The following is a 13,321-nucleotide window of genomic DNA, read 5'->3' as shown; positions in this document are numbered from 1 at the left end:
TATTTTGTGAGTGATGTTAGGAAAAGGATTGAAGACTTGCTTGCCAAATTTTCAGATTCCAAAAAGATAGGAATAACTAATATACTGAACAGAATCATAATTTTTTGAAGGTATGAATATCCTGGAATGAGGGCCTAAAGACAACAATATTGTTGCAATGGTTTAAAAATGTGACACAATACACCTACAATGTTTTTCAAGTTGCCTAATTATAAGTCTTGATTAAGCCTCAGGGTTTTGGTATATCATAACATTAATGTGGCCAACTGTGAGACGTTTCCGTAGAAAAGAAATTTTAGACACAGAGTATCTGACTAGTATCAGCAATTGTTCTAAGCAGTTGGTTTAAGTGCAGGGCAATGATAAATTACAAAAGTAAATTAGGAAGGTGCCAAGGGAAAGAAGCCAGAATGTTGAGAATGTAGGCAGTACTTGGGAGCTACAATGAGACACCTCAAGAATTTGGAAACAAGATTGCCCTTTGAGAATTAAGTGGGGGGAAATCCACTTATATGAGTGGGATTGACCAGCTACTGGACTAACCGTCATACTATCTGTACATGAGTGACTACAGGTGAGTTAAATATAGGGCGGTAGGGCTGGAATGTGATTCTAATAGAGGAGGAAGAAATCTAATCAATAGTGATATTCATTGTCTAGAGAAAGACTGGGTAAATGCACTTGGTAAGGACAGCATAGAGCACACAATAATTCCGACTAACATGGGTTATAATTTGCATTGTAAATCAATAAGTCAACACTCTAATTTATACCTCTGAGTCTTGCATTTGGATAGTATTTATCATGTACTGACAAATTTGAGTTTCCAGACCTAAACCTGGATATGTGAGGTTGTATGACCTTTCTCTGCCATAGGCTCCTTCTTTGTCATGGAAATGCCTAAGGACACTAGGACATTAAGGATGTTTAGCTGAGAAAAGAGAAGCTACAGGTGAGTCCTGATACCTATACCTATCTTTCTATATTTAAGGTTCTCGCGGGAACAGAGTTAAACTCTTTTGATTGTTGGGGCAATGAACAGACCAAATAACAATGTATAGAAAATACAAAGGGCTGCTATAAACATTAGGGTGCATGTGCCCCCTTTGAATCAGCATTTTTGTATCCTTTGGATAAATACCTAGTAGTGTAATTTCTGGGTTGTAGGGTAGTTCTCTTTTTAATTTTCTGAGGAACCTCCACACTGTTCTCCAGAGTGGCTGCACCAGTTTGCATTCCCACCAACAGTGCAGAAGTGTTCCCCTTTCTCCGCATCCTCACCAATATCTGTTGTTTCCTGAGTTGTCAAGATTTCATCTAGCCAAAAGGAGGAACACACTAAAAATTTTAAATTCTGACGGTGGAATAGTTATCTCTTTGTAGGTTTTATGGTTATGACCATAAGTAATGGATAAAGTGCGGAAAACTACAGCAAAGGACTATCTCTTTGGAGCACCATTGTCATGACAAATCACCCTCTGCTGACTTCTTTCCTAGAACTATGGAGAAAGCTTGAGTCAGTGTCTCCACTCCTTTCCTCTCTGCTCTCCTGGCAAGGGCAAGGTAGAAAACTTTGACTAAAGGCTCCATCAAGCCTTCATGCAATGGAAAAGGGAAATTTGTCAAAGGGAAATATCAGAAACTTACTATGTTCTCATCATTGCAAATGTAGAAGGAGAAGTCACCTATTTGTCAGGTATCATAGAGAAGGGATTTCTATGCTAGAAGGAAGTTGGCAAAGATGACTTAAAAGGAAGTTCTTTGTTTTTAAAAAGGAGTTGATATATTATTTTTGCTCTCTTTCCCTTATGTTCAACTGTTTTGTCTCTTAAAGTCCCCATATGAGTGAAACAGAAGAGACTCATAAATATGGAGAACAAACTTAGGGTTGCTGGAGCGGTTGTGGGAGGGGGGATGGGCTAAATGGGTAAGAAGCATTAAGGAATCTACTGCTGAAATCATTGCTTCACTATATGCTGACTAATTTGGATGTAAATTTTAAAAAATAAAAAATAAAATTAAAAAAATTAGGGACACAAAAAACAAACAAACAAACGAACAAAGGAGTTGAGAAGTAGAATTGATTACTGAGATTCAGGGTCATTAGGAAAGTCATAACAAGGGAAAGATGGGATGCAGCTAACAGGGAAGTGAGCTACTGAGTAGACATAGTGGTTCAGTGGACTAATCACTGACAATGGCCATTGAATGTCATGGGCATTGGTGCATCATGGGAAGGTTTCAAACAATGGGAGACATGCAATAAAATCTTCTTTAGGAAGTTTAATTAGGTAACTTCTAGTACATGGAACCAGAGAACAGTAAGACCAAAGGCAAGAAGATCAATTGTTTTGAAGTCCTGAGCCAGAGTGATAGCAAAAGGAGAAGGAGAAGGTAATTCAGGAAAAGGAGAAGAAGGAGAAAGGGAAGAGACATTTCTCAAGGAGTGTCCACAGAACTAACAGGGAAAGGAGAGAGTGAGAGTAAAAGGTCAAGAGTGACTCCAGGTTGCAAACCTGGAGATCTAAGAAAGTGATAGTACAGCTGGAAGAAAGATGATAACTTCTAATTTAGATAGATTGAATTTGAGATAACGGATACCAACTAGTTCGGGCTTGAGGCTTAGAGGGAGATGCCAAGGCTGGAAACATAGATCTTGGATGTAGAAGTTTCACTACAGGAGGTTATATGAATAGATGATTTTCTATAAGAACAGAGTATATTAATTATATACTCTGCAAAAGGGCAACTATGTATTTTTAGAGAGAAGTAATCACTAAGAACTAGAACCATAGAAGTCATTTCAGGAATAATAAACCTTGAACTGGCTTTTAAAAGAATGGAAAGGGAGAAGGAATTCCACACTGAGACTTGCTTATAACTAGGACTGAATAGCAGACATAAAAAATGGATCGATCTGCACAATCCTTCTAAAAACTAATTCTTTTTATTCTGCCATCCATCTGCTCATGCCACAGTTACAGATAGAACAGTGGAAGAAGTGAGATGTGACACCAGTTAGTAGGTGAAGAACACAGGAGAACGACTGGCCCTCCAGATCTGCCTGGTAGGATGCTGATCTGAGGGGACAGATGACACCCTGATGACAAGGGACCTGCCTGCCTTAATGGGTAAAGGTGGCGACACATAACAGAACTCACCAGTTCTAAAATTCTGAATTTGACATCTGTTAAAAATAAGCAACTGATGAAGGAAACAAAAGAAATCACTGACACTAGTGACCTCTAGTGGAAACAGGCTTCAGGGGAATATGTATATATATATATTTGTATTAGATTAGATGAAAATCAGTGGCATATTAAGCCAATTCATTTCTGCAGGAGTGTGAAGGAAGGGACTGCTAGAAATAGCACACAAATATGGCCCAGAAAGTGGAAATGTACCAGGAATACTTGTGTTTTGAGTCAGACTAAGTTGATTAATGTTCTGAAAAAAAAATGTGGACACATAATTGCTGTCAAAGACATTAGCTGAGAAAAGAGTGTGTGGGCAATGACTTCATTGGCCACCGGGGGGATTTAGTATGTTCCTGGCGGCCAATAAGTGAGCGCGCTGACAGTCTTGAGGAGGAAGCCGCACTGGTTGCTGGTACACCTTTTAAACATTAAAATGTGGAAGGAAGCTGTGATCTCTGAAATGTGTACGCATTTGGTAATTCAGTATTTTATGGCCCAAGTCCTGTCTCTTTCCTGTCTGCCTGGGGGCTGTCTGCACCAAGTATTAGCAAATGCTGTTGACACAAGAGATGCTTGGTAGACTTGGTCTTTGAAATGGGACTGATCTCATGGAGGGCCCATGCACAACCAAGAAGGGCAACATCAAACCACACTGGGCACTCCACATCCATCCTCTTTGGGAAGCACTTTCAGAATATATAATCTTGACATTGAAGAGAAGCAAAGGAATGGGAGACTTGAGGGAGATTATAAATTTGTCTGATCACACTGGGGGCTAATGATGAGTGAGTTGAATTAAATGGGGGTGGGGGTTAGGAAAAGAAGTAAAAAAGTAAGATTTTTTTTTTTTTTTAATGGAGAGTCTATAGAAATACACAGAATCAGTGTTATCAAGCCCCGGGCAACTGTCACTTCTGGCAACAGAGTGATCCTTGTCCTTGTCTTATGTTACCTATGCGGCAGGAGGCGTCATCCTGCCTTCTTTCATTATTCAGCCTCCTCCACACACCCTGCTTTGTTTACTGATGCTGTTGGCAGCTTGGCAGATCTGCTTTTCCCAGGATTTGCTCCCTCTCTTCTCCATGTCATTTCAAGGATAGAGAAACAGCCCTTAGATAAGCTTTTGTGATAATTCCACTCTGGTCTGCAATTTCCAGAGTTCTGATCTCCATGAATGGGCAAAAGGCAGCCTAGCCTCCCGCTAGGTCAAGACTGCTCTGGTGTTATTTCTTAGACACCAAATTAAACCACAGAGCAGAACCAGTATTAAGGGAACCAGTATTAAGTGGTCTTTCCTCTTTCCCCTGCAAAGTTCCTTTCCCACAGGATACGTACAATCCTTTGGCCCTAGAATAAGTCATTTTGGGAGTCTAGTTTAAAAATTAGTTTACTTACGGAAGATGAGCTAATTATTTTAATTTGTTCCAGAGCTTCTGTCAGGCTGTCTTCAATCTCAGAGTCATCTAAAGAGAAGAGGTCCCCGGCGCGGGAAAGATCTTTTTGTCCTAAAACCAGTCTGAACAGCTGATGCATGATGGGAAATTTGATAAGCAATTGACCTTCGGCAGCCCCAGGACCACGTGTTTCAGTTATCACAGGTTAGTAAGACAGAAACATGCAGCAGGAAGTATATACTTTGTAGTCCTTGAAAGGTCATTTTTCTCCAGAATTTGAGGTCTTCTTTGACACTCTCTGGAAAAGAAACAAATGAAACAATGTTGCTGTTAGTAGAATGGCATGGGCTCAAAATGTAACCTCTCCACTGAGCAGAGACTGGGAAGACAGTTTGGAAATGTGCAGAGAGTCACAGATCCTGGCTTGGTGATCTTCAAATGAGCTCTTCCCTTATTTATTTTCTTTTACTCCCGAAAGATCCTATCAAAAATGTGTAGGTTTCTCTAGAATTTAACAGGAATGTTAAAAAGCTGCTTAAACCTCACACTTATTTTTCTCCTTTCTGTATCCTTCTCCGGCATTCTATGCCACAAGGAAACAAGTGGACACCCAACCCTTGCCATATTTCCCCCAGATTCCCATGGAAAGCAAACAAAAAAGGGCAATGAAAGGAAAGAGGGAACACAGAAAACACCCACTGCCTGGTTTTCTCTTTTTTTCTGGACATGGAAACCAGTGCTTGCCTTCTTGGCCAGGTTTCTTTCCTACACTGACAAGACAAGAGAAACTCCCCCCAGCATTGCCAGGCAGGGTAAAGAGGAAGGGCTTTGGGATCAGGCAATCTTCCCTCTCCTCCCACAGTTGAAATAATAAAGTCCCACTATGCTTCTTACTCAATTAACAGTCCACAGAGAGAAGCGCAATGGCACAAATTAAATATCTGATTTTTCTCATCAGCTCCCTTCTGGGCCTAATAAAATCACGGACCACTTGCAATGGTAGAGACCTTAGCAATCATTTATTTAATGACTTCCCGAAGGCTCCATAGTAACTGCAGGAGCGCTGTTCCCCTGACTTCAGGCCAGCGGGCTTCCCCTATGGTTTACAATGAAGTGGAATCATCTCGTGTAACTTAAAAATGAAGACCCACGTGCAAAGAGTAACAGCTGAGGGTGACTTATTTCATATAAGAATATAAGCAATAGGCAAGTCTGCCCAACATTTCATTCTGAATGTGTTCCCCAGAACGATTTTGAAAGGGACAGGGGAGTCTGCTGCTTCCTCGGGTGATCTTAAACCTCCCCTCTGAGCTCCCACTGTGTGGGCACCTCTGTGTGCTGAATGCAAGTTTAAAGGTTAAAGATACACACTCTCCATGCAATATGGTCTCTAAACGCAAGCCAAATCCTTCATCAGGCACTCAGTGCAGTTTGTAGGACATTGAAGGGAAGTGGAGAGTAGTATTGCCTACGTGCGACTTTTGTGTTGCTCACCAGCTTCAGAAAAATCATACCCAATACTTATACATGCTTGTCTGTATGCCAGGTGCTGTTCTAGATGCTTTGTAAACATTAACTCATTTAACCTTCATAATAACTATATGAGGATATTTCATTCCCATTTTAATGGTGAGGAACCAAGGCATTAGATAACTTGCCCAAGCCACACAGCCAGTAAACTGTACAGCTAGGATTTGGATCCAGAGATTCCAGTGCGACCCCCAAGTTCATAACCACTATAGTATGCTGGTTCCACGTAAGGCTCCATGTGAGGCTACTGTTATAAGTAAAGACCCTCAGAGCATTATTAACATTTGAGGATGAAGATATGGGTAGAGTCATAAAGCATGAAAATGAATTTCTCTTTCCTCCTACACTGACCCTGCACCCTTGCCCTTCTACGCCCTGGGCTTTAGGCCTACCAGACAGCAGGCGAGTCACAAGGAACAGAAGCTTAGAGGAAGAGAAAAGCAGGAGAGTTGGGGATGAGGGGGAGAATTCCATGGGGTAGAGAGAGAGCAGAGAGCCCTACAAGGTAGGATGCGCCCTGGGAAATATGGAAGGGCGAGTTACAATATCTACAGGGAAAATTAGGACGTCATGTTCCCCTTAGGACAGAATTTTCCCCTTAATGCATTCTCCCCGTAGCCTCAGACATTTACAGTGACAGGGTCTCAGTGAAATAATATTCAGAAATATAAGATATTAGACGGACACTGGATATGATTTCACCTTGACCAGTCAGCTTCTTGGTCAATATCTGGCTGCTCCTGAAGCACATTCAGCTGTCCCAAATGTATCACAGCTGGAGCTCTGAGGAGGACAGAAATACATGCTGGTGGAGGGGAGCACCCCCGGTTTTTCCTGGGCTCCTTTTTCCTTTATTTATTTTGAGAGAGAGAGCAAGTGGGGGGGGGGCAGAGAGAGAAGGAGAGAAAGAGAATCCCAAGCAGGCTCTGCACTGACAGTGCAGAGCCTGACACAGGGCTCAAATCCACAAACCATGAGACTGTGACCTGAGCCGAAAATAAGAGTCCTGTTGAGCTCAACCAAATGAGCCACCCAGGCATCCCTGGGCTCGTTCTTTACTCTCCACACTTACAATGACACCTGGTATGAAGTCCTACATTCATGCTATCACTATTGAGTGTCCATCATGTGCAAAACATTATTGTTCAAAACACTGCCATCCGTGAGAAATTTTACACATTAAAAGGTGGGGTAGGGAGAGGTGAAACTTACACCAAACATTTTACAATACAAGGATGACCCAGAGAAAAGTCTCTTGTATACTATAAAGGAAGTTTGGGGAAGTACAAGGGAGAGAGAGATCTCTCCTAGGGAAAGATGATGAGGAATGACTTTGTGAAAGAAATGGTGTTTGGGCTAGACATTTTTAGGATAGATTTCATTCAATGTACATGTCCCGTGTACATACTAAGTCAGCCGCTTGTCTGCAGACTGAGATTCAAGTCCTAGCCTGGTCACTCTGGTTGTTGGACCTTTGGTTCGTGCTTTTCCCTTCTCTGAGCCTCAATTTCTTCATCTGCACAATGGGGCTAATACATGCCTAGTCTATCTCACCAGGTTGTTTTGAAGATCAAAGCTAAAACACATGAAAGAGCCCCTTGTCAAATAATGACACCAACAGCTAATGTTTAGCAGGTGTTTACCATGTGGCAGGCACTACTATGAGTGTTTCGTAAGGACTGAGTCACTTAATTCTCACGACGATTCCATGTGATGAGAAACTGATGTTCAGAGAGGAAAGCAACCAGCCCAGGAACACCCAGGGAGTAATAAGTTGCAGAGTCAGAACCGAAGGCAGTTGATCTCCCAGAACAAAGCCCTGTCAGTTGCGTACATGACCATGTGTGATAACTATTAAACTGCCTCCCTTCCATCAGTCTTCATTTAAAGAGCACCCCACATGGTATACTATACTGCCCCCTTCCTGCCTAAGGATCAGCAAGGCATGTAATTTATTTTTCAGCAGCTCTGGTCAGTGTTTTGCTCAGGTGTCTGGCTTCTTTCTCCTGTTGATCTCTCTGCTACAGCAGAGAAGGTCAGCGACAGATCAAATTCAACCTCATCCTCTGAGAAATTCCCTGCCCTCATGAACGCCACAGTCCTGTGACCTGTATGCCTGTATACACGTGTCCACCAAACACACACAAGCACACACATACGTACACAAATGCACATATGTGTGCACCTCAGATGCTTTCTATGCACCAAGCTCTTTGCCAGATACTTTCTTCTCAGTTCTCCCATCAACCCTGCAGGTAGATATTATTACCAAAGAGGAAACAGGACTGGTGAGATATCGTGCCAAAGGTTACACACAGAGCCAAGATTCACACCAAGTAGGTCAGCCTCCAAATCTCGTACTTTTTGAATTACAAAAACTGGCTTATAAAATTCCTCTTACTCCCAGCTTTTGCTCTCCTAATTTCTGCCCTTAATCTTTAAGGGATCCTAAATTGGAGCCCACTTTCTCATTATTTGTAATATATATTTTTAAGCAGATATTGGTTGGTAAGTCAAGTTTCTGTAAAGAGAAGCAGACACCACACAAAAAAAATGATTATGCACCAAGGGTGACACATTTCAGGGAGTCCCAGCTGTCCCCACAAACTGGCTTTACCTGCATGCTATCCTCAAAGGCAGGCAGCTTGCTGTTACTCAGCTATAGGTTTTGAGCCTGGGCGCGAGACTCGGGCAGCGGACTCCGAGGGCACAGCAGATGGAATCCCCTCAGCTCAGTGAACCTGAAGTTGTTCATTGCGGTGGCGGTAGTGCTGGGTGAAGAATTCAAGGAATGCAGCCTGATGCCACTGGCAGCTCCAGAGCTGGTCAGGTGACAGGCTGCACCTCACCCAGTGCAGAGTCGCCTCTGAGTGAAATGCTCTGTTTCCTGGGGTGAAACAGAAAGCCTGCTCCAGTAAAGTAGAGTTGTTTTTAACAGAGAAAACAAAACTCCCTGTGTTCGTGAAAATCTATACTTTCCCTGGGAAGAATGGGGAGGGGGTGGGAGGTGTTGGGGAGAGAAAGCCACGCAGGAAACAGTTTCAGCAGAAACTCAAACAGGTGAATGGAATGACTATTGGGAGCCATTTCACAAAGCCTGGGGAAGAGAGGACTGCGGCTTAATGAACACCTCCCTCCCTCTCAAGATTTCACACCCAGAATTTGAACCACAGAGCATTTGTCCACTAAGAGTCCCAGCTCCTAAAGCACTGATCCTCTTGTTCTGCCTCTAGATTAATATTGTTGAAAACTTAAGGATGGAGAAAGTTGCTAAAAGGAACAAACTACTAAACAAAAATGCATACCTTCTTTTCCACTCTATTTGCTGGGAGGTTCATAAAAATCCACTTGGATTTGCCCTTTAAGTCAGATTTGTACTTTAAATATTGCAGCGACACTCAGAGAATATGTTTATCTTGCTGACACTCCAGAGGAGGAAAAGGTACTGAAACTCTCAACACTTAATGGTTTCAATGCTTAATGGTGCATTAAAAAACATGCTTTTAAATTGTATTATTCTCTACTCCCAATTTATCTGTCCTTATTGAGGGTCTTCTGCCCATCAAATCACCTCTTTGCTGGCAAAACGTACAGGAAGCTGTGCGGCAGACAAATTCATCCGTGTGGTCACAAAGATGTGACTCCCGCGAGTGCTACCCCACAAAGGCATGTGGTCAGAGGGGTCACACACTACCATTGAACCAGGTCATATGCCCCAGGGGAATGACCTTGTAAATCATTCTAGACATTTGGTGGTCAATCACATTTTTATGCCATCCACATATGGAGAATTCTCTTTAAGAGTTTTCTTTATAAAAATGGAGAAGCCAGGCACCCATGAGCAGGTGTAGCCTTTCACTGGTAATTTTCTGGCTTACAGATAGTGATGCAGTCTTCTCTTTTAAAGGAACAGACTGTATGTCTTTAGGCTTCCCTCTTCTTCATTCTCCATTCCTTATTAATGGCTCTTATCGCTAGGTTTTATCCAATTTTCTTCCATTTTTAAAGGAATGACTACATTCCTTTAAAGGGAATGAATCTCCAGTCCAGATTTGGACATTTTATAGAAACCCAGTAAGAAAAGCAGAGTGGTTAAGAGTGTGGGAACGCAAACACAACTGGATTCAGCTGTATCATTACTGGGGTCGATCAATTAATTCCTAGAGCCTCAGGTTCCTTATTTGCACCTGAGGATTGTGATATGTGTTGTTGGGAGGTTTTATGAGATTATGTAAAGCATTCACCACAGAACCTAGCATATAACAACCACACAAGAAGTAACAGCAATCATATCCCTAATAATGCCGTTATTCTTATAGGTCATTTTCCTGTACTATGTCCCTATGCCATCCCTTCTAAGAGCTAATATACTGCTGTACTGCTATCCAACACTGAGTTCACATGTTAAAGATTTTTTATAAAGTCCTTTTTCCATTTGGGTCATATTTATAGCCTAATTGTACTCTCCCCCCAACCTAAATCTGGGTAGTTTATACACTATCTTGAATGTGTCCATATTAGTTTTTTGGCAAATTTGTTCCCTGGAGAGACAGCCTTACCCCCTCAACCATGGCTAAACAGTAAATGAATTTTTTACAGAGTGGAAATGGACTAAGATACAACGTATCTCAGACTTTTTGTGGCTGGGTAATCCAAATACTTGAGTTTCCTTCGCAAGTGTAGTGCTCACTCCCACATTTATTGGCAAGGATGGAGTGTATAATTCCCTCTAGGGCACCAGAGGGAAAAGTTCTTTAGGACTCTTCAAGGTGACCTGCACTCAATGGGCACTAATAAAACATTGCTGGTTTATTCTACTATGCACTGGTAGATCTATTAAATAAAAATACATATGAACCAGTGGACTTAATTGACCCACTATCGGGATACCACCTGTGGAAAAAATTGAAGCTCTTTGGGAGGTTTCAATAAACATAATTAACTCAGGAAGCCAATTTATTCTGTGAAAATTAGCCTCTAGCTTCCAACTTCGGGTTAGAGTATTCCCTGGTTTCTTCACGTTAGAAAATTCTAGAATAACAACATTTATTTACGTTATGCTTTGGATAACACTACTGCGCATCAAAATTTTCTCATTTTATTCACCTGTATTATAAATGCCCACTGACTAGGTTAGACCCATTTGGGTTCTAGAAAATTTAAATAAAGTTCTCGGATAGATTTTCCTTTGAAAGAAAGGATTAAAGACTCTTTTCAAGGAGCATCTTTTTCACACAGTGTGAAAGAACTACAGGCGTTCCCATGGGAATTGGCCGCATACATTTCAGCCCTTCCCACAAGATGTCTATTGTTCCCTGTGCGTCTCTCGGTTTCCTCTGCCATGACATCTTGCTACATTCACTTCTACTGAAAGCCTCTGAGGCTGGGTTGTTCCAAACGATGCTAAAGGACTCAGTCCTTGGTCTTTTTCTAGAATTCATACTCAGTTTGTAGCGGGCTAATTATCATAAGCACATACAAAAATAGGCTTGGTGACTTATTTAGGCAACAGTTCAAAAAACATATTTTATTTTGAATACATATCGCAACTTATTGAAGCACAAATAGGAAATACTTTCTTTCATTGGAAATGAGGGAAACATCTTCAAGTCTAACAAACTTTCTAAACCAAGAATTTGCGATCTGTAATAATGACTTCATAGTGTATCCATTTTCGTAAATTTTGACTTTGCAGGTCATATTTTCCTAATTGATATAAATCTTTGTATAAATTGAATAAATATTATATAAATATAAATATGAGTAGTTAATATAAATCTTGCTAAAATTTTTAATTCCAATTTTGTAGGGTTTTTTTCCCAGAAAACATACCCAAACTCTCAAATTACAAAGAAAATTCACTGTTAAATGTGTCTTTATTTACATTTAAATTCCATATACTAAACACCTGCATTGACCAATTCAAATAATGTCTAAGTATTTTTTCTATTCCTTAAATTGAAAACATACATGCTTCAATTTAAAATGTCATGGAATCCAATGGTTGGTTACTATAGAAATTTAAATATGTATTTAGAAGAACAAAAAAGTAGTTAGATTCAATTATGATTTATAAGATAACTAAAATAAATATCAAAGGAAAAAATGACAGCAACAATAAACAGTAATGGTGACTGCTCAACCCACTGACTGGAAAGATGCTTGAATTTTCTTTGAAAACCATAGGCAGGGCCAGCTTCTTTGCTGGTTGTAAGATGTTTCTTGAGGTAAACAAAAGTGTGAAATAGAAATGAGCCCAGACAGTTAAGGAATAAAACAAAAATGCACATACTATGAATCTAGAAGCACAAATTTCTGCTCCTGAGGCCTAGAGACATGTTTTAATAACCCACAGAGAGGTGGCTTTTTTACCCTAATAACCGAAAAGCATGCATACAGGGCTAGACACACAACTCCCAAATGTGCTTTATCTGCATAATCAGCCAGCCCCTGGAAGTTTCTCTGCCCCACTCCCGCAGCCCACTCCTTCATCACTGCAGCTGCTGACATTTACTTTAATTAGCTTTTGTTTTTGCTGAACAAAAGGACAGGGGAAAAGATAGCCATACCTCTTAGCACAGGAAACTCTGGCCATCATAGGAAATAGAAGGCAGAATGCTTGATCTTTAGAGTAATTCGGCTGGAACCCATGACCATGCTCAGAGGCAGCCCGGGAGCCCCTGCCCCTTCCTGTCCTGTCCTGTCCTGCTGGCAGGCGCCGTGCTTCCCTGCGCTGCTTGTCAGGCCGGCTGTACACTTGATTCCCTCCCCTGGACTCACCGTGTGGAATCGGGCAAATGAGTAACTTCTCCTCTCTCTCTCCCAGCCTTCTGCTTAGAGCTAACAATTGGCACAAATCTTCACCTATTTCTACAGTAGGTTTATAGGAGCTTCTCTGAGCAGATCGGTAGTTTGAGAGAGAGTTTTAGAAGATTTGCCTAACAACCAGTAACTTAGCTTCCATTAATGAATAACTCACTTTAAGGAATCAAGGAAGTTTTAGGTTAATATCAGATGTAGAGCCTTTTATCAGGCAGGCATCAGTGAAAGGCTTGGTGTGGAATGGAAAGAGGGAAGTAGTGGAATGAGATAGTATTTAAACCAAAGACGATGGAAGAAAATACCACAAGAGAAACAAAATGGCTTGTCTAAAGGAACAAAGTCTAACTATGCTATTGGTATTGCTAGCGAAACACTGAA

At 41.2% G+C, this 13,321-nt stretch overlaps 1 protein-coding gene across 1 annotated transcript in view; it reads right to left on the bottom strand.

Annotated features, from left to right (window-relative positions):
* VEPH1 (ventricular zone expressed PH domain containing 1) overlaps positions 1–13,023 on the bottom strand; it is a 245,087-nt gene extending 232,064 nt beyond the window's left edge. The window contains 2 exon segments of the mRNA XM_019440365.2: positions 4,593–4,889; positions 12,902–13,023. Of these exon segments, the coding sequence (XP_019295910.1) occupies positions 4,593–4,730 (138 nt within the window). The 5' untranslated portion in view covers positions 4,731–4,889; positions 12,902–13,023.
* Between the last annotated feature and the right edge of the window lie 298 nt (positions 13,024–13,321).

Source organism: Panthera pardus, unplaced genomic scaffold (genome assembly GCF_024362965.1).
Source record: "Panthera pardus isolate Hobbes unplaced genomic scaffold, ASM2436296v1 HiC_scaffold_16, whole genome shotgun sequence".
NCBI classification, from domain to species: Eukaryota; Metazoa; Chordata; class Mammalia; order Carnivora; family Felidae; genus Panthera; species Panthera pardus.
This window is presented reverse-complemented; position numbering and strand designations above follow the sequence as displayed.